This window comes from Scyliorhinus torazame, chromosome 3, assembly GCF_047496885.1.
Source record: "Scyliorhinus torazame isolate Kashiwa2021f chromosome 3, sScyTor2.1, whole genome shotgun sequence".
NCBI classification, from domain to species: Eukaryota; Metazoa; Chordata; class Chondrichthyes; order Carcharhiniformes; family Scyliorhinidae; genus Scyliorhinus; species Scyliorhinus torazame.
In genome coordinates this window covers 253118511-253140385 of record NC_092709.1, presented here as the reverse complement: position 1 = coordinate 253140385, position 21875 = coordinate 253118511, and the positions used below count along the sequence as shown (strand labels likewise).

Sequence of the window (21875 nt, the reverse complement as noted above, 5' to 3'; positions counted from 1 at the left end):
TGATTTTGGAGCAATTCTCATTCCTGCCAGTGTTGATTTCGCTGGGGCCGGAATTGGTGCTGGAGAGCTTGACAAGTTTGACCTGGTTATAAGCACTCCACTCCTCACACACCCTCATTCCAGCCAAGAAGATGGCTCAGAGAAGAGCAGCATCAAGCTTCATGATGGAGAGCTCGATCGAATGTTGAATATGGTGGAGGAGAGGCAGGACACCCTCTTCCCCAGGATGTGCAGGTGGCTACCGCCCGCAGCCGTCAACTGGGCCTGGGCAGATGCGCTCAATGCAGTGAGCCGGACTGGCATGCAGTACCACAAGAAGATGAATGACCTCCTTAGGGCAGTTTGGCTGAGCCAGCACCTGTGTTCCCCTGGCATTACTCTGTCTCTCACTCTTCACATCATCCCCCACTCCCATAGAGGCCAATCAAAACCCATCTGCCCGCATCTCCCTCACATCCCACATTGCACCAAACTCCAACACCTGTATTATCCTCTGGCCAGGTGCCTTTCACACATATGCTACCAGCTACAGACACCCTATATAACTTGCCTCCATGCATCTCACTATGTTTTTTACATGTCCCCTAGGAAAAGTTTGCCCCCTAACCGAAGGGAACTGGAGAAGACCGGACCAGGACCTCCGCGCTCTAACCCGAGTGGGCGATGGAATTATCCGGGGAGGTGCAGAAGAGGGCTATCTCTGAGGCGGAGGTTGGCATGTGCCAACCAAGTGAGCTCCTAAAGCAAAATTATGTTGAATGCAAATTAGTCATCCCTCGCCCCAAACCATTCCTTCCCAAGATCTCACTATGTGTCTTGTCTTTTATCTTGCGGGATCACCAACAGAACAGGCTGGTCCGTCTGGGATACCTCGCCCCCGAGCCATAACCCGGGAGGACCAGTCCAGGGATGATGCCAATTTCTTAGCACTGCATTCATCTGTAATGCCAAAATCGCAGAGACATTCAAATCAGTGCGACATTTTAGTGAAGAGGCTCTTTGGTCATCTGGTGCGCATGTCACACATACTGCAGCACATCAGGTGGAGGTAGGAACTCCCGAGGGAGCGAACAGTTGGAGCGCTACCCAAGCCCAGGAACCAGCTGTAGTCCGAGCACGTATCGTGCTTCTGGAAAATATGATCCCATCACTGGTGGAGATGTAGACGCAGAGTCAAAATCTTCAGGAGGGGGTATCAGCAACTTTCTTATGCCTGCAGGTGCAGTTGGAGGAGTCCAACTAGCATTAGGCACACAAGATTATGCCAACTATGTGTGGTACCCAGGCCAACACTGAATGGGTGACATCCGCGGTGGAATCCTTCGTCAAAAGGTCACAGCCATGAATCAAGACATTCAAGGCTTGGGGCACACTGTGTGGTCGATGGCTGAGGCTCAGGACAGGGGAGCCCAGTCACAGGCAGACATGTACTGCGCCCACATGGACATTGCTGTGGCGCTCCAGAGCTTGGCTTAGTCGCAAAGGGTTATTGCTGAGGGTATCCAGAGCATTGACCTGGGTCAGTCACAGAGGCACATGATCGAGGCGCAGAGGAACATGACTCACTCACTGAGGGACGTGGCCCAGTCTCTCTGCTCAATGGTTGAGGGCATCGAGACGCTACTTGAGGCGAGAGTAAGCCTCTGGAGTTCACTCCGGCCTCACCTCTGTCCCATGGAGTAGCCCGGGGGCCAACGAGCACCCCGAGGCAGGGGGAAGTGATAGGCTGCTTCCTCCCTTAGGGGAGGCTGCTTCCTCCCTTAGGGGAGGTTCTGGAGCACCTCAGTGGTTCTGAATTCCGGACACCTAACACTGGCGCATCTGACGGGCAGTGGACAGAACTGGGCGTGACCTGTGACACCTGAAAATCGGCCGGGCCCATCCTGGTCCAGGCCCTCCAGAGGACTACCACCAAAGGCATCTCGGGTCAGTGGGTGAGATGTGCAACAGGCCGTCTCTACATCTGATGTACAGACCGGGGTCACAACCAGAAGGAGCATTAGGCCATGGAATAAGGAGGGTAGACACAAGGGCACGGGGGCAGCACATGGGTTAGAGTTAGGGGTCAGGCACAATAATGTATATAGAGACGATTAATCACCTTTTCACCGACATTCTGACCTGTCTCAGTCCTTTCAGCGTTGTGAAGAGATGGGCTGGGTGTGGTGGGGAGGGGCGGGTGGGGGGGTAGTTGAGGTGTGGCAGGTTGGTGATGTGGATTTTGGAGGATAACATGGGGCAGAGCCCCCAGGACAATTGAACGTTCCACCTGGGGCTCCCTGAGAGGTGGCAGGGAACGGGGCCAGAAGTGTGAGGCCACCTTGTGCGGCAGCTTACCCAGTGAATATCATGTCACCACTCACCATCTTCATAGCCATGCCAACACCCTGGAGTCATGCTGGTCGGACCCACTGAGTGGTTGTGGGGAGGGGAGGGGGGGGGGGGGTGGCTAGGGTGGTGGGATGGAGTGAAGACGGGAGGGATAGGGGAGGATGTGAGCGGTTATGGGGAAGGGGGCACCACTTCGAATGGGGTTTTGGGGGGAGAATCTGGGGAGGTGGGACAGGGTGGCGGTGCTGCCAGTGACCAGATTGGTCATTGATGACTCTTAGTTGGCAAATCTGGAGGTGATGAGGTTGTCCTGTGTGCAGCGGCCCTGGAGCACACGTTTGGTGGCCTGCCTTGCCAACCCAGGCTCCATGCCTGGTTCTTCCTGGCCATCCTCGTCGTCAGATGAGGCCTGATGTTCTTCCTCCTCCTCCAGCATGTCCCGCTCTGTTGTGCGATGTTGTATCCTTGTACACCGGTCACTGTAAGTAAGCATGCATATGCAGCAGGCGGTAAAGAAGACAAATGGTGCATTGGCCTTTCTAGTGAGAAGATCGAGTACAGGTGCAGGGATGTCTTGCTGAAATCATACACGGACTTGTTGAGACCACACCTGGAATATTTTGTTCAGTTTTGGTCTTCTTATCTGAGGAAGGATGTTCTTGCTATAGAGCAAAGTTTCCCAGGCTGATTCCTGGGATGGCAGGACGGGCACATGAGAAGAGATTCAGTTGGTCATGAATATACTTGCTCGGGTTTCAAAGAATGAGGGCGGATCTCCGAGAAACCTATAAAATTCTAACAGGACTAGATGGTAGATGCAGGAAGGAGGTTCTTTGTGAAGGTGCCCAGAACCAGGGGTTACAGTCTGAGGATACACGGTAGACCATTTAGGACTAAGATGAGGAGAAACCTCTTCACCCAGAGAGTGGTAAATCTGTGGAATTTGCTATCACAAAACGTAGCTGAAACCAAAACATTGTATGTTTTCAAGAAGGAGTTAGAGATAGCTCTTGGGACAAAAGGGATCAAAGTATATGGGGGAAGTCAGGAACAAACTATTGACTTTGATAATCAGCCATGATCTTAATGAATGGTGGAGCAAGCTTGAAGGGCTTGAAACATAAAACATTTTGTTATGTTTCTATGACTTTGAGCTTGGTGTTTAAGCCTTGAGAAGCCGACGTCTGACTGTATCACCTCAACATAGGCGGCAGCAGTTTAGGCTGATTGGCTGACGGGCAACAGCAAGGGCACTGTTGAAGTGACACTGGGGGGTATGAATGCTTCATGATATCAACATCCTGGTGGTTAGCATTGACAAGAACCTGAACTGAACTCTCAGTGTATATACTTGTACAAACGCAGGTCAGAAACTCGGAATCCTGTGGCGAGTAGCTTACCTCCTGATTCTGCAAAGCCTGGCCACCATCCACACAGCACAAGTCAGGAGTGTGATGGAATAGTTTCCACTTGCCTGGATTGCAGCTCCAACAACACTCAAGAAGCTCGACACAATCCAGCACAGAACAGCATGCTTGATTGGCACCCCATCCACAAACATTCACTCCCTCTGTCACCAATGCACAATAGCAGCAGTTTCTACCATCTGCAAGATGAACTCATCAAGGCTCCTTCGACAGCACCTTCTGAGCCCACAACCATATAGAAGGGCAAAGACAACAGATACGTGCAAACAACCCCACCTCCAAGCCATTCACCACCCTGACTTGGAAATATATTGGAAATATATGACACCACACAACCCTGCCATGGCAATCTCTGCAAGACGTGCCAGATCATCGACATGGATACCACCATTACACTTGAGAACACCACCATCAGGTATGCGGTACATACTCATCCAACTCGGCCAATGTTGTCTACCTCATACGCTGCAGGAAAGGATGTCCGGAAGCGTGGTACATTGGCGAGACCATGCAGACGCTGCGACAACGAATGAACAGACATCGCGCGACAATCACCAGGCAGGAATGTTCCCTTCCAGTCGGGGAACATTTCAGCAGTCAAGGGCATTCAGCCTCTGATCTCCGGGTAAGCGTTCTCCAAGGCAGCCTTCAGGACACGCAACAACGCAGAATCGCCGAGCAGAAGCTTATAGCCAAGTTCCGCACACATGAGTGCGGCCTCAACCGGGACCTGGGATTCATGTCACATTACGTTCATCCCCCACCAACCGGGACCTGGGATTCATGTCGCATTACATTCATCCCCCACCATCTGGCCTGCAAAATCCTACCAACTGTCCTGGCTTGACACAATTCACACCTCTTTAACCTGGGTTACCCCATCTCTGGATCTGTAAAGATTTAATCACCTGCTAATGCTCGCATTCCAAGCATTGTCTGGCATCTTTGAATCTGTCTATATATATATGTTTCTGGAACATACCTCTTCATTCACCTGAGGAAGGTGCAGCGCTCCGAAGGTTAAAGGTGACATCGAAACAAACCTGTTGGACTTTAACCTGGTGTTGTAAGACTTCTTACTGGAAATATATTGGCTATATATTGTTTGCAGCAAACTACCCAATCTTCAGAACAGTGACCACGACACCACACAACCCTTCCAGTCGGGGAACACTTCAGCAGTCAAGGGCATTCAGCCTCTGATCTCCGGGTAAGCGTTCTCCAAGGCGGCCTTCAGGACGCGCGACAACGCAGAATCGCCGAGCAGAAACTTATAGCCAAGTTCCGCACACATGAGTGCAGCCTCAACCGGGACCTGGGATTCATGTCACATTACATTCATCCCCCACCATCTGGCCTGCGAAATCCTACCAACTGTCCTGGCTTGACACAATTCACACCTCTTTAACCTGGGGTTACCCCATCTCTGGATCTGTAAAGATTTAATCACCTGCTAATGGTTGCATTCCAAGCATTGTTTGGCATCTTTGAATTTGTCTCTATATGTGTTTCTGGAACATACCTCTGCATTCACCTGAGGAAGGAGCAGCGCTCCGAAAGCTAGTGACATCGAAACAAACCTGTTGGACTTTAACCTGGTGTTGTAAGACTTTGTACTGTGCTCACCCCAGTCCAACGCCGGCATCTCCACATCATGGAAATATATTGCCATTCCTTCACTGTCGCTGGGTCAAAATCCTGGCACTCTCTCCCTAAGCACTGTGGGTTTACCTGTGCCCCATGGACTGCAGCAATGCAAGAAGGCAGCTCTCTGCCACCTTCTCCTTCTCAAGAGTAACTAAGGATGGGCATTAAATGCTGTCCAAGCCAGTGATCCCCACATCCTATGAATGTACAAAAGAAAGTGCGCGAGAACAGAAGGTTCATATACCATCAATTCACACGAGACGATGAGTAGAAGTGAACAGTGGTTTTAATCAGCTAGATCTGTGCGTGCCTGCAACTGCTCTGTACTGAGTGCCGCCTACAGGCTGCAGATCTATATACCTCCCACGAGGGGGGGGAACCAAATGGCTGAGTCCACAAGGGCATCAACATAATACAATACAATGTAATGTAGTACAATGGTCAGTATGGCTAGTCGGGTTGTGCGGAAAACAAATTTCTCCTTGTTATAGGTGAGATTGAGGGCTTGGGCGGTTTGGAGGAACTTCTGAAGGTTAGCGTCATGGTCCTGCTGATCATGGCCGCAGGTGGTGACGTTATCCAAGTATGGAAACGTGGCACGCAGCCCATACTGGTCCACCATTCGGTCCATCGTTCTTTGGAAGACCGAGACCCCGTTGGTGACGCCAAATGGAACCCTGAGGAAGTGGAAGAGGCGGCCGTCTGCCTCAAAGGCCATGTAGTCTGGGTTCAAGATGGCGACCAAGTTGGCGGCCCCCATGAGTCGCACATGTCGGGCGGAGTTAAAGATGGCGGCCCCCACGGATAGCATGAGGCGGATGACGTGTCGGAAGTGGGAGGTACCGGCAGGCACGCAGCCACACTGCGGGGTCTGTGGGCGTGTGAGTCTGTGATTCGGGCCTGCGATTTAGGAGCTTTGAGTCGGGCCAAGCAGACTTTGGCAAAATGTCCTTTCTTGCCGCAGTCGCTGCACGTCGAGTTCCGGGCCAGGCAACGCTGCCTGAGGTGCTGGTTCCGGTCGCAGAAATAGCAGGGCGGCGCCCCGGGTTGGCCTGGGACACCCTCAGGTCGGGTGACCACGAGGGGCCCACGTGGTCGGAGGGGAAAGCATTTAAGCTCTGGAAAGCTACTTCTAAGGAGGTGGATAGTTTTACCGTCTCTTCTAGGTCGAGGGCGCCCTTTTCGAGCAGGTGCTGTCTGACATAGTTGGACCGGAGTCCAGCAACATAGATGTCTCGGATGGCAAGTTCCATATGCTATGAGGCCGTGACGTCCTTGTAATTGCAGTTTTGAGCGAGTACCCTCAGGTCGCGTAGGTATTCCTCCAGCGATTCCCCGGGGCATTGACGACGAGTGGTGAGGAGATGCCGCGCGAACACTTCGTTCACCGGCCTCACGTAATGTCTTTTCAGGATCGCAACTGCGTCTGCGTACGTGGTTGCTTCCTCAATAAATACGGAGATTCGGTGGCTCACCCGGGCATGCAGGAGACTCAGCTTCTGTGCTTGGTGACGGCGGGCGAGGAGGAGGCAGCGAGATAGGCCAAAAGCAGCGGAGCCAGTGCGAAAAGATTCCTTTGGCTTCAGCTACCTGTGGGTCGAGTTCCAGTTGATCAGGTTTGAGGGCGGCTTCCACAGCGATATTGTAGCTGATTAAATTGATGCGACCATCAATTCACACGAGACAATGAGTAGAAGTGAACAGTGGTTTTAATCAGTTAGATCTGTGCCTGCCTGCGACTGCTCTGTACTGAGTGCCGCCTACAGGCTGCAGATCTGTATACCTCCCCGAGGGGGCGGAGCCATAGGGGGAGCCCACAAGGGCATCAACATAATACAATACAATGTAATGCAATACAATGGTGAATGGTAGCAGTAATACCACATATAGAGCCACAGCTATTCCACTGGGGAGGTGAAGGGGCAGCTCACCAATCCCAGTAATCAATTGGAGAAGAGATTGCTGTACTGTGCTGAGAGCTTGTTGCCTCTTTGAGTACTGAGCTCTGCAGCCATGATGGCAGTCTGAGCCTGCTGCAAGGGTGAACCTCATGATCTCAGGCGGAACTTTCTCTGCTGCATTGAGACATTGAATGGCTTCTGCCTGTGGTTCAATGGAATCTGAGTCAGTGGTCACCAGATGCTGCATCACAGCTGGGTCCACAAGTGCTGGAGTTAGCCATAACTTTTATACTGGAAAGGATGGACTCCAAGCTCTGGACAATGTTGGACTCCTCCAAGCTCCTTGACAGTGACAGAAGGCCGCCTGGTAGGCCTGCCAATCCACCAATTTCTTAATATGCCTCCTCATCGACAATCTCCTGTATGCCAACCCATTGGAATCCTCAACTGAGAACCCCGGAACGAAAATCATGTGTGCCCTCACCCTTCGTTGAGCCAGCATACAAACCTTTCCTCAAGCCTGGCTGCCGGCCATTTGTAATAGGTTTGGCAAGGCCAGTCTTCCAACAACAAATCCCTTTGTTTTAGTAATGAAAAAGACCACTGCCGCAGTTTAAAACACATGTGTCCAAGCTTGGGGACCCACGGAGATGCTGGTCCAGGTTTTAAGTTCTCACCATATATTTCCTATTGGGCGAGATACCACCCACTTAATAAGGGAAATCATATTCCACAAAGCCCACGGGAGATCTATTGACCATCCACCACCCCCGTCATATCCTTTGTGACCACCATAACATCACTCAACATATGCTGAACCTGACTGTACCACCCTCTAATGTCTGCCCATTGCCAGTCTGGGCTTGAGGCTGTGAGTGTCAGATCAAGCAATGGTGCTTCTTTGTCAGTGGTGTGATATTGCTCTTACGTCCGCCTGAGTTGCTGGCCTGCAAAGGTGGCTGTTGTTGGGTGTCTGAATGCAGAAAATCAGAAAGGGTGCTTGGGATGGGGAAAGAGGTTTGGGATGGAAGACAAGAGGTCCATAGTTTCCCTTTTAAATGTTAAGATTAAAGTATTGGTATAGAGATTGTTTATGTACACATAAGTGAAAGTACCGGGTGAATTAGAATACAGAATGGATGTTCTAATTTTCTTTCTGAAAATATTGCAGAGCAGAACGTTATCTTTCTATTTATTGACTGGAACTTACGTGGAATTGCCCAAGTGATGTTTGTCAACAATCCGTTGAGCGGCGTTGTTATTTTGGCCGGGCTGATTTTACAGAATCCATGGTGGGCATTGAATGGCGTCGTGGGAACAGTGTTCTCAAACCTGGCAGCACTCGTGTTCAGTCAGAACAGGTACTTTTGCAGTTGCAAAATACATTTTATTTTTTACCCTTTTTTTGAAAAAGACATTAAATCTTTTCAGTGTTTTCTAGTGTATTTACTTTCAAATATGGGGCATTGTTTATGCTGCGGGTCATGCTGCGGGCCATGTTTAGCCTATTAGCATGGTCACCGGCATCCATGGGAAAGTCTCGTCCCCAGTATCTCTCAATAAAATGATATGTTATTGTTTTGTTAGTTGATAAATTTGGTAATTGAGAACACGATCTAAAAGTTTGCTGAAATGTTTCAACCAATTAATGTAAGTTACTCCCATGAGCTCCATTGAAAAAGTTTGAACAACAATAACTTATCCTTATTGTAGTGCCTTTATAATAGGTAAATATCCCAAAGGTTTCACAAAGGTCCATGGAGTAATTGACAGCAATGTAAAGGAGAAATTAAAGAAGCAACTATATGTTGAGGTGACCTTTAATCGAGAAATAGCATGAAGACCATTTGGCCCAATCTACTCTTTTAAAATGCAACCCACTCTCCCCATTTCCCTGCAAGTTTTTTAAACTTCAAACACAGATCCATTTCCCTTTTGACAGCTACTAGGGAATCTATTTACACCACATTACCATGCATTTAATTACTAATCACCAGGTTTTTCCTTTTGCAAATGTCCTGAAATATGTGTCCTCTGGTTTTTGGAACCTGAAGTTCTAGGCTGCCATGTATTCAGACAATATCACTGAGGGGCACATTCAATTACAGCCTTGGGTCACTATCTGTGTGGAGTTTGCACTTTCTCTCTGTGTCTCCGTGGGTTTCCGCTGGGTGCTTCGGTTTCCTCGCACAGTCTAAAGATGTCCAAGTTAGGTGGACTGGCCGGGCTAAATTGCCCCGTAGTGTTCAAAGGTTAGGTGGGTTTACTGGTTACAGGAATAGGGTACGGGCATGACCTAGGTAGGGTGCTGCTTCGGAGGGTCGGTGCAGACTCGATGGGCCAAACAGCCTCCTTCTGCACTGTAACGATTCTATGAGGGATAACATGTAGATGAGGAATTGAATGGGACCAAGGATAAATCTTAAACCATTGCCATCTTATGGTGCTCCATAATGATAGTTTTACACATTTGAAAGCTTGTACTAAATCACTTCAAGGGCATTACAAACCACACATAAGCCAATTATTTTGTTTTTGAACAAAAGGTCATCGTTCATGTTTCTGATGCAAGGTCACAAATTACCAGCATTAGTGAATTAAGGTGGTAGGATTAAAAATAATAATATCAGGATTAGTTAGTCTAATGCGAAAATATTACTATACCTCCTGCCAGTCTTAAAGCCTCATAACAACTTATCCCTTCAAACATATTTTTGACCACTTATCTCCGTCTTACTGTATGGTATCTTACAGTACCCTCTGAAAAAAACATTCCTCTGACACTTCATTTTGTTAAAGGCACCAGAAAAACGCAAGTTAGTGAATAAATGGGTTATTGTGTAACCCAGTTGTGAAGTAAGGAAGTATAACTTCAACACAAACAGTTTAATTAGGAGTATGAGTAGGCCATTCGGCCCCTCTTTAATAAGATCATGGTTGATCAGACTTTGGCCTCAATCTGCATTCTGCTAGGCCTCCATCTGCATTCTGATAACCTTTGATTCCCTTGTTAGCCATAAACTCCCTACCCCTGCCTTAAAAATATTCATTGACCCAGCCTCCACCCTTTTCTAGGGAAGAGAGTTCCAAAGATTCATAACCATCCGAGAGAGAAACATCTCCTCCCATCTCCGTCTTAAATGAGATACCCCTTATTTTAAAAGTGTCCCCCAGTTTTAGTCTCTCCCACAAGTGGAAATATCATTTCAGCATCGACTCTGTCAAGTCCCCTCAGGATCTTTTATGTTTCAAGAAAAAAAACTTTCAATCTTCTGAACTCCAATGGATATAGGCCCAGCCTGTCCAACCTTTCCTCGTGGGTATCAGTCGAGTGAACCTTCTCTGAACTTTCTAATGCATTTATATCCTTACTTAAATAAGGAAACTAAAACTGTACTGTACTCTAGATGTGGTCTCACTAACACCCTGTATTAGTGTCACAAAAACATCCCTACTTTTATATTCCATTCCTTTTTTACAATAAATTTCAACATTCTATTACTTTCTAATCACTTGCTGCACCTGAATACTAACTTTGCCTGATTCATGTACCAGGACACCCAGATCTCTCTGTACCCGAGTACATTTTAACAATATGCTGCTTTTCCATTCTTCCTGCCAAAGTGGACAACTTCATATTTTCCCATATTATAGTCTATCTGCTAACCTTTGGCCCACTCATTTAGCCTATCCATTTCCTTCTGCTGATATCTTGGGCGGGAATCGGCGGGGCAGGCAACTCCGGCGGGAAGGAGTGGCGTGAACCACTCCGGTGTTGGGCCGCCCCAAAGGTGCGGAATCCTCCACACCTTCAGGGGCTAGGCCGGCGCGGAGTGGTTTGCGCGGCGCCGGCCGGCAGGGAAGGGGCTTGGGGCCATGCTAACTGGCAGCGAAGGGCCTCCACCGGCCGGTGCGAGTTGTCGCATGCGCGGGAGTGCCAGCGTGTGCTGGCGTCATCCCAGCGTATGCGCAGGGCGGGGGGTTCATCTCCACGTTGGCCATCGCGGAGGAATAGCAGCCGACATGGAGGAATAGAGTGCCCCCACGGCACAGACCCGCCCGTGGATCAGTGGGCCCCCATCGCGGGCCAGGCCACCGTGGGGGCACCTCCCGGGGCCAGACCCCCCCCGCCCCCCCGAGGACCCCGGAGGCCGCCCGCGCCGCCAGGTTTCGCCGGTAAGTACCTACTCTAATTTACGGCGGCAGGACCGGCAAAAAACGGGCAGCCACTGGGCCCATCGCGGGCCAGAGAATCGCCGGGGGAGCCATTGCCAGCGGCCGCCAACCGGCGCGGCGCGATTCCTGCCACCGCCAAATCTCCGGTGCCGGAGAATTCGGCAGCTGGCGGGGGCGGGATTCACACCGCCCCTCGCCGATTCTCCAACCCGGCGGGAGGTCGGAGAATCCCGCTCCTTATGTCCTATTCACAACTTGCTTTCCTACCTATCTTTGTGTCACCAGCAAATTTAACAACCATGCATTTGGTCCCGTCATCCAAGCCATTGATACAAGATTGTAAATAGTTGAGGGCAGGCAGGGATCCCTTTGGCATTCCATTTGTCACATCTTGCCAACCCGAAAAATACCCATTTATCCCTACTCACTGCTTCCTGTTCACTAACCAATCCTTCATCCATGCTAAGATGTTACCCTCTAAATTATAAGATCTTATTTTACGTAGTAACCTTTGATGTGACACCTTGTCAAATGCTAAGTGCAGCACATCCGTAGGCTCCGCTTCATCCATGTTGCTGGTTACTGCCTCAAAGTAGTCCAATCCATTAGTCACAAAACCATGTTGGCCCTGCTTGATTGCATTGGGATTTTCTAAGTGCCCCACTGAAACAACCTTCATAACTATCCCAGTAATTTCCCCATGACAGATGTTAAGCTAACTGGCCTGTAGTCTGTTGCTTTCTGTCTCCTTCCTTTCATGAATAGAAGAGTTACATTCATTATTTTCCAACCTGATGGGACCCTTCCTGAATCTGGGGAATTTTTAAAATTTAAAACCAGGCACCTGCGATCTCAGCAGCCACTTCTTTTAAGACCCGAGGATAAAGTCCATCAGGAACTGGGGACTTGTCAGCTTTTAGTTCTAATAGTTTTCTCCGTACCCTGATGATTGTAATTATTTTTAAGTTCCTCCCTCCCTTGCACCTCCTGATTCTCACTTTTTTTTCTGGGATGTTATTTATATCCTCGACAGTGAAGTCAGGCATAAAAGTCTGCTCAGTTCATTGCCATTTCCTCATTTTCCATTATTAATTCGCCAGACTGTGAGGACCATTGCTGACTTTACTTACTCTTTTCCTTTTTAAATACCGTTAGAAATTACTATCTGTTTTATATTTCTAGCCAGCGTTCTTTCATACTGAGTGGAATTTAATGGAAAAATTGATGTGTGGCTGGTTTTGCAGGAAGTTTCCGAGCAAGTTCCCCACCGCTATCAAACGACACTTAGTCATTTTTGGGGGGCCTTGGGGGGTTTCTCACCGATTTAGCCCACATTTAGAATTTTTTCAGCACTGGGAGCTGAACTCCGAGATCAGCTGGCCAATTTGAAAGGGTGCCCCGATCTCTAAGTGAGCTTGTGGATCCCTCGGGTGTAAAGGCTGCAGGAGGCCCGTCACGGGATCTGCCAGTTGTATTGCGCAAGCAAAAAGCGGCCGTTGATCGCGCAATTCAGTTTATCCTTCCTTATTAATCTTTTAATCATTCTTTGCTGTTCTTTATATTCAGTCCAATCTTCTGACCTACCACTGTGCTTTGCAGAATTAAATGCCTTTTCATTCAATTTGATACTATCTTTAACTTCTTTCATTAGCAACAAAATATGTGTCCTTTCCTCAAGAGTTTCTGTCACACTGCAATGTATCTTTTCTGAGTATTCTGAAGTATCTCCTCAAATGTCTGTCACTGCATCTCTACTGACTTATTCTTAAACTAATTTCCCAGTTCACTATAGACTGCTGTCTTCATGCCTTCAAAACTGCCCTTATTTAAGTTTAAACTGCTCTTAGATCCACTCCTTTCTCCCTCAAACGGAATGTGAAATTCAATAATTTTATGATCATTGCTCCCAGGAGCGCTTTCACTATCCTGTCTCATTGCACATTACCAGACCTTGAATAGCCTGCTATTGGTGCTAGAATGTGCTGCTCGAAGAATCTCTAAGAAACATTTTTTGAACTCATCATCCAGGCTACTTTGCTAATCTGATTTATCCAATATATATGTAGATAAAACCACCCATGATTATCACTGTACATTTCTCAGAAACCCCCATTATTGCTTCCTATATACCTTGTCCTACGATATGGTTAATGTTAGGGGGCCTATAAACCACTCCGAGAAATGGCTTCTTACCTTTATTTGTCATTTCTACCCATACTGATTTTACACGAATCAGGATGGCACAGTGGTTAGCACTGCTGCCTCACAGCTCCAGGGACCCAGGTTCAATTCAAGCCTCGGGTGATTGTGTGGAGTTTGCATTTTCTTCCCGTTTCTGCGTGGTCTTCCTCCGGGTTCCCTAGTGTCCTCCCACAGTCTAAAGATGTGCAGGTTAGGTGGATTAGCCATGCTAAATTGCCCCTTGTGTTCAAAAGTTTAGGTAGGGTTACTGGGTTACGGGGATAGGGTGCGGCGTGGGGTTAAGTAGGGTGCTCTTTCCAAGGGCCATGTTATAACCCCAATTGATGTCCCAGGATCAGGACTATACGATTTCCTGTGAAGTCCCCAGAATGTGAACCTCCCTTTAAGACGGACAGGCCTTCCCCTTTAAAGGTGTGGGGTTTCCCCATTACAAAGACAGCCCCAGTTGTATAAAAACCCCGGCCCAGCTGCAGGTTGGGAAAGGAGACCCTTAGGGAATGGAGGAATATTGTAATTGTAGCAAAATAACCTTGTTCTGCAATTTCTACTTCCATCTATGCAGATTCTACAAGTCAATGCAGACTCAGTGGGCCGAAAGGCCTCCTTCTGCATTGTACAGATTCTATGAGTCCCTGATGCACTTTGACCTCCAGAACCAAGGCCATCTCTCTCTGTTATACTAATGTCATCGTTTATGCTATTAGGTAAATTGGACATTCTGAATTCTCCCTCTGTATAGCCGAACAGGCGCTGGAATATGGTGACTAGGTGCTTTTCACAGTAACTTCATTGCAGTGTTAATAGAAACCTACTTGTGACAATAAAAATTATTATTATTATTAACAGAGCTACCCCTCCACCATTTCCTAGCTTCCTGTGCTTCCTAAATGTCTAGTATCCTTGAATATTCAGATTTCAGTCTTCTCTGATCACATCTTCCCAAATTTGAATTCTTGCCCCACTATTTAGTTTAACGCTTACTCCACTGCCCTAGTTGTACAGCTCGCCAGAACACCAGTCCCAGCAAGGTTCAGGTGAAGATCTTCCCACCAGCACAGCTACCACTTTGCCCAGTACCAGTGCCGTTGTCCCATGGATGACCTGAAGCCTGATACTGTGAAGGCAACACAGACATCTGGACTCCCACTGTTAGCTGCAGAGAACTGTGTCTAACCCCATGACTATACTATCTGCAACCACCATATTCCTATTAACTCCACCCCCCCAACTCCCCCACCCTACCCCTCGCAACCTGCTTGGATGGCTTCCGCTATCATGGTGCCATGATCAGTTTGCTCATCCATGCTGCAACCACTGCTGTCATCCATACAGGCTGCAAGAACATCAAATTTTGGGGGCAATTGTAATGGGTGAGGATCCTTCACTTCTGCATTGTGGTTCCCCAGATCTGCCTCACTTGCAGCCACACCTTCCTCTCCCTGACCAAATCAGAAAGCTTATCCTAAGGGGTGTGACTGCCTCCTGGTACAAAGTGACTAAGTAACTTTCCCCCTCCCTGATGCGTCATAGTCTCTGCAGCTCGGCCTCCAGTTCAATACCTCTTGATCGAAGATCCTAAAGTGACAGACACTTACTGCAGACATATTTGTTCTGAATAACCTGGTGTCAAGGAACTCCCACATTCTGCAATCACACCACATCACCCACCCTGCCATCTTTATTATTAATTAATTCTGAATGCATGTATAATTAATATACACTGCTCCTCCTAACAATCTTTACTACTGCTGATAAATCTTCCTGCACCTAGTAAAACCTTACAATCACTGCTAAAGTACTCGTGATTTAAAGATAAATTAACAAAATATTCACCAATCACTTATCTGTTTTCCTGTGATGGTACACTTTGATTTCTCTCAGAACATATCCCCTCTACTATGGAGCTACAGGCAGGGATGGATTGAATAGGTCTTTTTGGTGATTACTGCTCCAGGTCCTCTTTTCGCCTACGATTCTAGGTGATAGTTACTCCGGGTCCTCTTTTCACATACTCCAAAGGGAATTGGAAATGTTTTCACAAATATTGAAAGAAATATGGATACCAGCTTTTAATTTTTGAAATATTAAGAAGCATGGTTTCTTGCAGATTGGTTTATTTTGCCAGTTTATTGAGCAATGTTGTGCAAAATATAATCCAGTGGCTGGTGAACAACAATTATTTATGGTCATCTGCTGTAATTTGAATTGGATCCCATTATTTGAAAGGTAAATTTTCCCCAGCACACCATGTTCCTGCACCAGTATCCCAGACATTGGGATGAAGAAATCTCCCCAAATCATCAAGTAAAAGAATTGTTTCCTTAAGCATAACTTTGTTTGAAAAATGTTGGATTATGAAATGTTAGCATAAATTATTTTTTAAATTTCAGATCTGACATTGAAGCAGGGCTCCATGGATACAACGGCACCTTGGTTGGCTTTATACTGGCCATGTTTTCGAATAAAGGAGATTGGTATTGGTGGCTGCTATTGCCTGTGATTGTCATGTCAGTATTATGGTATGGGAAGCACTCTGTTTTTATATTTAAGAACAGCTGGAGCACATAATTTACATGCAACTTTTGTACATATTCTGGTATTTGAGACTAAAATAACTTAATTATTCTGTGCTTTTGCTTAAGAATGAATATATTTATTCGTGAAGTTGCATGAATTGGAATACAAACTATGGTTAAAACATAGCAACAAAGAGACTGAAAATCCACACCCGTTCAAGCGTACCCCTGCTGTAAATCGTTGGAGGCCCCAGAAATTAGGCCAAGATCCCGATCTGTTGGAGCCTTAGCCCGCCCGAAACGAGGTGGTCATTTTCAACTGAGGCATGGTCAAACAAAGAAACTATTGATATGGGAAAATATCTGCTACTCCTCTTGAAAATTGTCATGGGATCTTTTACAACCACGGCTTTTTTCAATCAAAGTATGGTACCAACAACAGTGCAGCATTTTGTCATTACTGCACCAAAGTGTCAGCCTACATTTGGTGCTCAAGTCTATTGGATGAGAGTTGAATGCACAATTTTGCGTCAGAGCCAGGAGTTCTACTACTGTTTTGGGACCTTAACTCTCTCTTTCTCTCTTTCTTTCTCAACCTTTCCACACCCTGATGGTGCACAGGTCAGGCTTTTGTCTGTTGCTAGGGGCTTGTAGCTTGAGGGGCATTACATCAAGCACAGCCACAATTATTCACCATATTTATTTAGAACATAGATGGTGAACTAGGCAGTCACATATCCAAGTTTGCCGATGATAGAAAGATGTTCAGCATTGGTAACAGTTTAAATTGTAGTGAATGGGCAAAACTGTGGGAAACTGTAGGCGAGTGTGAGACTGTCTACTCTGAATGTAAATTGTGTCGAATAGGACAAAATGCTAGAAACATTAGAGATCAAAAGAAACTTGATGGTCCAGGTACACAGATCATTAAAGTATCATGGACAAGTACAAGAAATAATCAAAAAGGTGAATGTAGTGCTGCCCTTTTACACTGGAAGATGAGTATGCAAAGGGGTAGAAGTTAAGCTTCAGCTATACATATTTAAAGAACAATGAGTTTTTTACGCACCGCACCTTAGGGAGGATAGGTTGACCTGGGAGGGATTGCAGCATATACTTACTAGAATGTTTTCATGACTCCAAGGGTTCGGTTACACGGAAAGATTTCACAAACGAGTGTTCTATTTCCCAGAATTTAGAAGTTTAAGGGGTGGTTTGATTTACGTTTTCAGGATATTAAAGTGTAATAGACAGGTGTTACGATCCCAGACCAGACCCCAACAGTGGCTAGGATAGTGGACCGAAACCACAATGTTTTAGTTTATTTTGAGATTGTGTGGAAATAATGATTCACTCCAGGAGTGATTGCATGAAAAATAGGGCTTTGGTATTTCTAAAACAAAACATTATGAATGTAATGTTCAACTTTTTTTTAAAAATATATATTTTATTCAAATTTTTTTGGCCAAACAAAACATTACAAAGGTTTTCCTTTTTACAACAGTAAAACAGTATAAATAACAGTGGCCGTTTTTAACAAATAAATAAATAATATATAAACTAAATGGCAACTGCCATATCAAAAATAATAATTCTCCAAAAATAAAATCAAACAATCCAATGTACATAGCCTAATACAAATATCTATACAAAAACACCCCTGATGACCCGCCCGGGCCCCCCCCCCCCCCCCCGGGTTGCTGCTGTTACCTTCCCATTTCCTTTATCGTTCTGCGAGGTAGTCAATGAACGGTTGCCACCGCCTGGTGAACCCTTGAGCCGAACCCCTTAGTGCGAACTTTATCCGTTCTAGTTTTATAAACCCTGCCATGTCATTTATCCAGGTCACCACGCCCAGGGGTTTGGCTTCCTTCCACAGAAGCAATATCCTTCGCCAGGCTACTAGGGACGCAAAGGCCAAGACATCAGCCTCTTTCGCCTCCTGCACTCCCGGCTCTTCTGCAACCCCGAATATAGCCAACCCCCAGCCTGGCTCGACCCGGACACCCACCGCCTTCGAAAGCACCTTTGCCACCCCCAGCCAGAACCCCTGTAGTGCCGGACATGACCAAAACATGTGGGTGTGGTTTGCTGGGCTTCTCGAGCATCTCCCACACCTATCCTCTACCCCGAATAATTTACTGAGCCGTGCTCCGGTCATATGCGCCCTGTGTAAAACCTTGAATTGTATCAGGCTTAGCCTGGCGCACGAGGACGACGAGTTTACCCTACGTAGGACATCAGCCCACTGCCCCTCCTCAATCTCTTCCCCCAGCTCTTCTTCCCATTTCCCCTTCAGCTCATCCACCATGATCTCCCCCTCGTCCCTCATTTCCCTGTATATATCCGACACCCTACCATCCCCCACCCATGTCCCTGAGATCACTCTATCCTGAACCTCCTGCGTCGGGAGCTGCGGGAATTCCCTCACCTGTTGCCTCGCAAAAGCCCTCAGTTGCATGTACCGAAATGCTTTCCCTTGGGCATGTACCGAAATGCTTTCCCTTGGGGTAACCCATATTTTTCCGTCAGCGCTCCCAGACTCGCAAACGTCCCGTCTATGAACAGATCTCTCAGTTGCACAACCCCAGCTCTTTGCCATGCTCCAAATCCCCCATCCATTCTCCCCGGGACAAACCTATGGTTATTTCTCCCGTCCTTCCCCTATGTCGTATCCACTGCCCCCAAATTTTTAGTGTTGCCACCACCACTGGACCTGTGGTGTATTTTTTCGGGGAGAACGGCAACGGCGCCGTCACCATTGTTTGTAGGCTGGTTCCCTTGCAGGACGCCATCTCCAATCTCTTCCACGCCGCTCCCTCCCCTTCTCCCATCCACTTACCCACCATTGAGATATTGGCGGCCCAGTAGTATTCACTTAGGCTCGGTAGTGCCAGCCCCCCCCTATCCCTGCTACGCTGCAAGAACCCCCTCCTCACTCTCGGGGTCTTCCCGGCCCACACAAAACTCATGACACTTTTCTCAATTCTCTTGAAAAAAGCCTTCGTGACCATCACCGGGAGGCACTGAAACACAAAGAGGAATCTCGGGAGGACTACCATTTTGACCGCCTGCACCCTACCCACCAGTGACAGGGGCACCATGTCCCATCTCTTAAAATCCTCCTCCATCTGTTCCACCAATCTTGTTAAATTAAGCCGGTGTAAGGTTCCCCAACTCCTGGCTATCTGAATCCCTAAGTACCGGAAATCTCCTGTTAGCTTCCTCAGCGGTAAGTCATCTATTCCCCTGCTCTGCTCCCCCGGATGCACCACAAACAACTTACTCTTACCCATATTCAATTTGTACCCCGAAAATTCCCCAAACTCCCTGAGTGTCTGCATTATCTCAGGCACCCCCTCCACTGGCAACATACAGCAATAAATCATCTGCATACAAGGATACCCGGTGTTCTTCTCCTCCCCTGAGCACTCCCCTCCACTTCCTGGAGCCCCTCAGTGCTATGGCCAGGGGCTCAATCGCCAATGCAAACAGTAACGAAGACAGGGGACACCCCTGCCTCGTCCCTCTATGAAGACGGAAGTAATCAGACCTCTGTCTGTTCGTGACCACGCTCGCCACCGGGGCCCTATACAGCAGCTGTACCCATCCGATATACCCTTCTCCAAAACCAAATCTCCTCAGCACCTCCCACAGATAATCCCACTCCACTCTGTCGAATGCTTTCTCGGCATCCATCGCCACCACTATCTCCGCCTCCCCATCTGGTGGGGGCATCATCATTACCCCTAGCAACCTCCGTATGTTCGTGTTCAGCTGTCTCCCCTTAACAAACCCAGTTTGATCCTCGTGGACCACCCCCGGGACACAGTCCTCTATCCTCGTCGCCATCACCTTGGCCAGGAGCTTAGCATCTACATTTAAAAGGGAAATGGGCCTGTAGGACCCACACTGCAGCGGGTCTTTTTCCTTCTTCAAAAGGAGCGATATCGTTGCCTCCGACATAGTTGGGGGCAACTGTCCCCTTTCCCTAGCCTCATTAAAGGTTCTCGTCAAAAGCGGGGCCAGTAAGTCCATATACTTCCTATAAAATTCCACCGGGAATCCGTCCGGTCCCGGGGCCTTCCCCGCCTGCATGCTCCCAATCCCTTTTACCACCTCCTCCATCTCAATCTGTGCTCCCAGTCCCGCCCTCTCCTGCTCCTCCACCTTAGGGAATTCCAGCTGATCCAAGAAACACATCATTCCCTCCTTCCCTTCCGGGGGCTGAGCCTTATATAACTTCTCATAAAATGCCTTGAACACCCCGATCACTCTCTCCGCTCCCCGTTCCATCTCCCTCCTCATCTCTCACCCCACCTATCTCCCTCGCTGCTTCCCTCTCCTCAATTGGTGGGCCAGTAGCCGACTCGCCTTCTCTCCATACTCATACTGTACACCCTATGCCCTCCTCCACTGTGCCTCTGCCTTACCCGTGGTCAGCAGGTCAAATTCCACATGTAGCCTTTGTCTTTCCCTGTACAGTCCCTCCTCCGGTGCCTCTGCATATTGCCTGTCCTCCCTCAAAAGTTCTTTCAGCAATCGCTCCCTTTCTTTACCCTCTTGCTTCCCTTTATGTGCCCTTATGGATATCAGTTCCCCTCTAACCACCGCCTTCAACGCCTCCCAGACCACTCCCACCTGAACCTCTCCATTGTCATTAAGCTCCAAGTACCTTTCGATGCACTCCCTCACCCTTAAACATACCCCCTCATCCGCCAATAAGCCCATATCCATTCTCCAGCATGGGTGCTGTTCTTTTTCCTCTCCTACCTCCAGGTCTACCCAGTGTGGAGCGTGGTCCGAAATAGCTATGGCCGTATATTCCGTCCCTGTCACCTTCAGAATCAGTGCCCTTCCCAAGACAAAAAAGTCTATCCGTGAGTATACTTTGTGGACATGGGAGAAAAACGAGCACGCCTTACTCCTAGGCCTACTAAATCTCCAAGGGTCTACCCCTCCCATCTGCTCCATGAAGTCCTTGAGCACCCTGGCCGCTGCCGGCCTCCTCCCGGTCCTGGACCTCGATCGGTCCAGCCCTGGATCAAGCACCGTATTGAAGTCTCCCCCCATTACCAACTTTCCCGCCTCCAGGTCCGGGATACGTCCCAACATACGCCTCATAAAATTTGCATTATCCCAGTTCGGGGCGTATACGTTCACCAGAACCACCGCCTCCCCTTGCAATCTGCCACTCACCATCACATATCTACCCCCACTATCCTCCACTATGGTCTTTGCCTCAAACAGTACCCGTTTCCCCACCAAGATAGCCACCCCCCTGTTCTTCGCATCCAAACCCAAATGAAACACCTGCCCCACCCATCCTTTACGTAGTCTGACCTGGTCTATCAGTTTCAGATGCGTCTCCTGCAACATAACCACATCTGCCTTTAATTTCTTTAGGTGTGCGAGTACCCGTGCCCTTTTAATCGGCCCGTTCAGCCCTCTCACGTTCCACGTGATCAGCCGGGTTGGGGGGCTCTTTACCCCCCCCCCCCCCCTTGTCGACTAGCCATCCCCTTTTTTAACCCAGCTCCTCACCCGGTTCCCACGTACCCGTGTATCCCCCGATGGCGCCCTCCCGCCTCGACCACCCCATCCCATAACAGCTCCCCCTTCTCCTTAGCAGCAGCAACCCAGTTAACCCCCCCCCCTCCCCCAGATCCCTTTCT

The 21875-nt window shown here is 48.2% G+C and overlaps 1 protein-coding gene across 1 annotated transcript in view; it reads left to right on the top strand.

The window, feature by feature from the left end:
- The window catches only part of LOC140409064 (urea transporter 2-like), a 158954-nt gene that overhangs the window by 68324 nt on the left and 68755 nt on the right, over positions 1-21875 (top strand). The window contains exons 3-4 of the mRNA XM_072497134.1: positions 8478-8667; positions 16075-16203. Coding sequence (XP_072353235.1) covers positions 8478-8667; positions 16075-16203 — 319 coding nt within the window. The remainder of the gene's footprint in view (positions 1-8477; positions 8668-16074; positions 16204-21875) is intronic.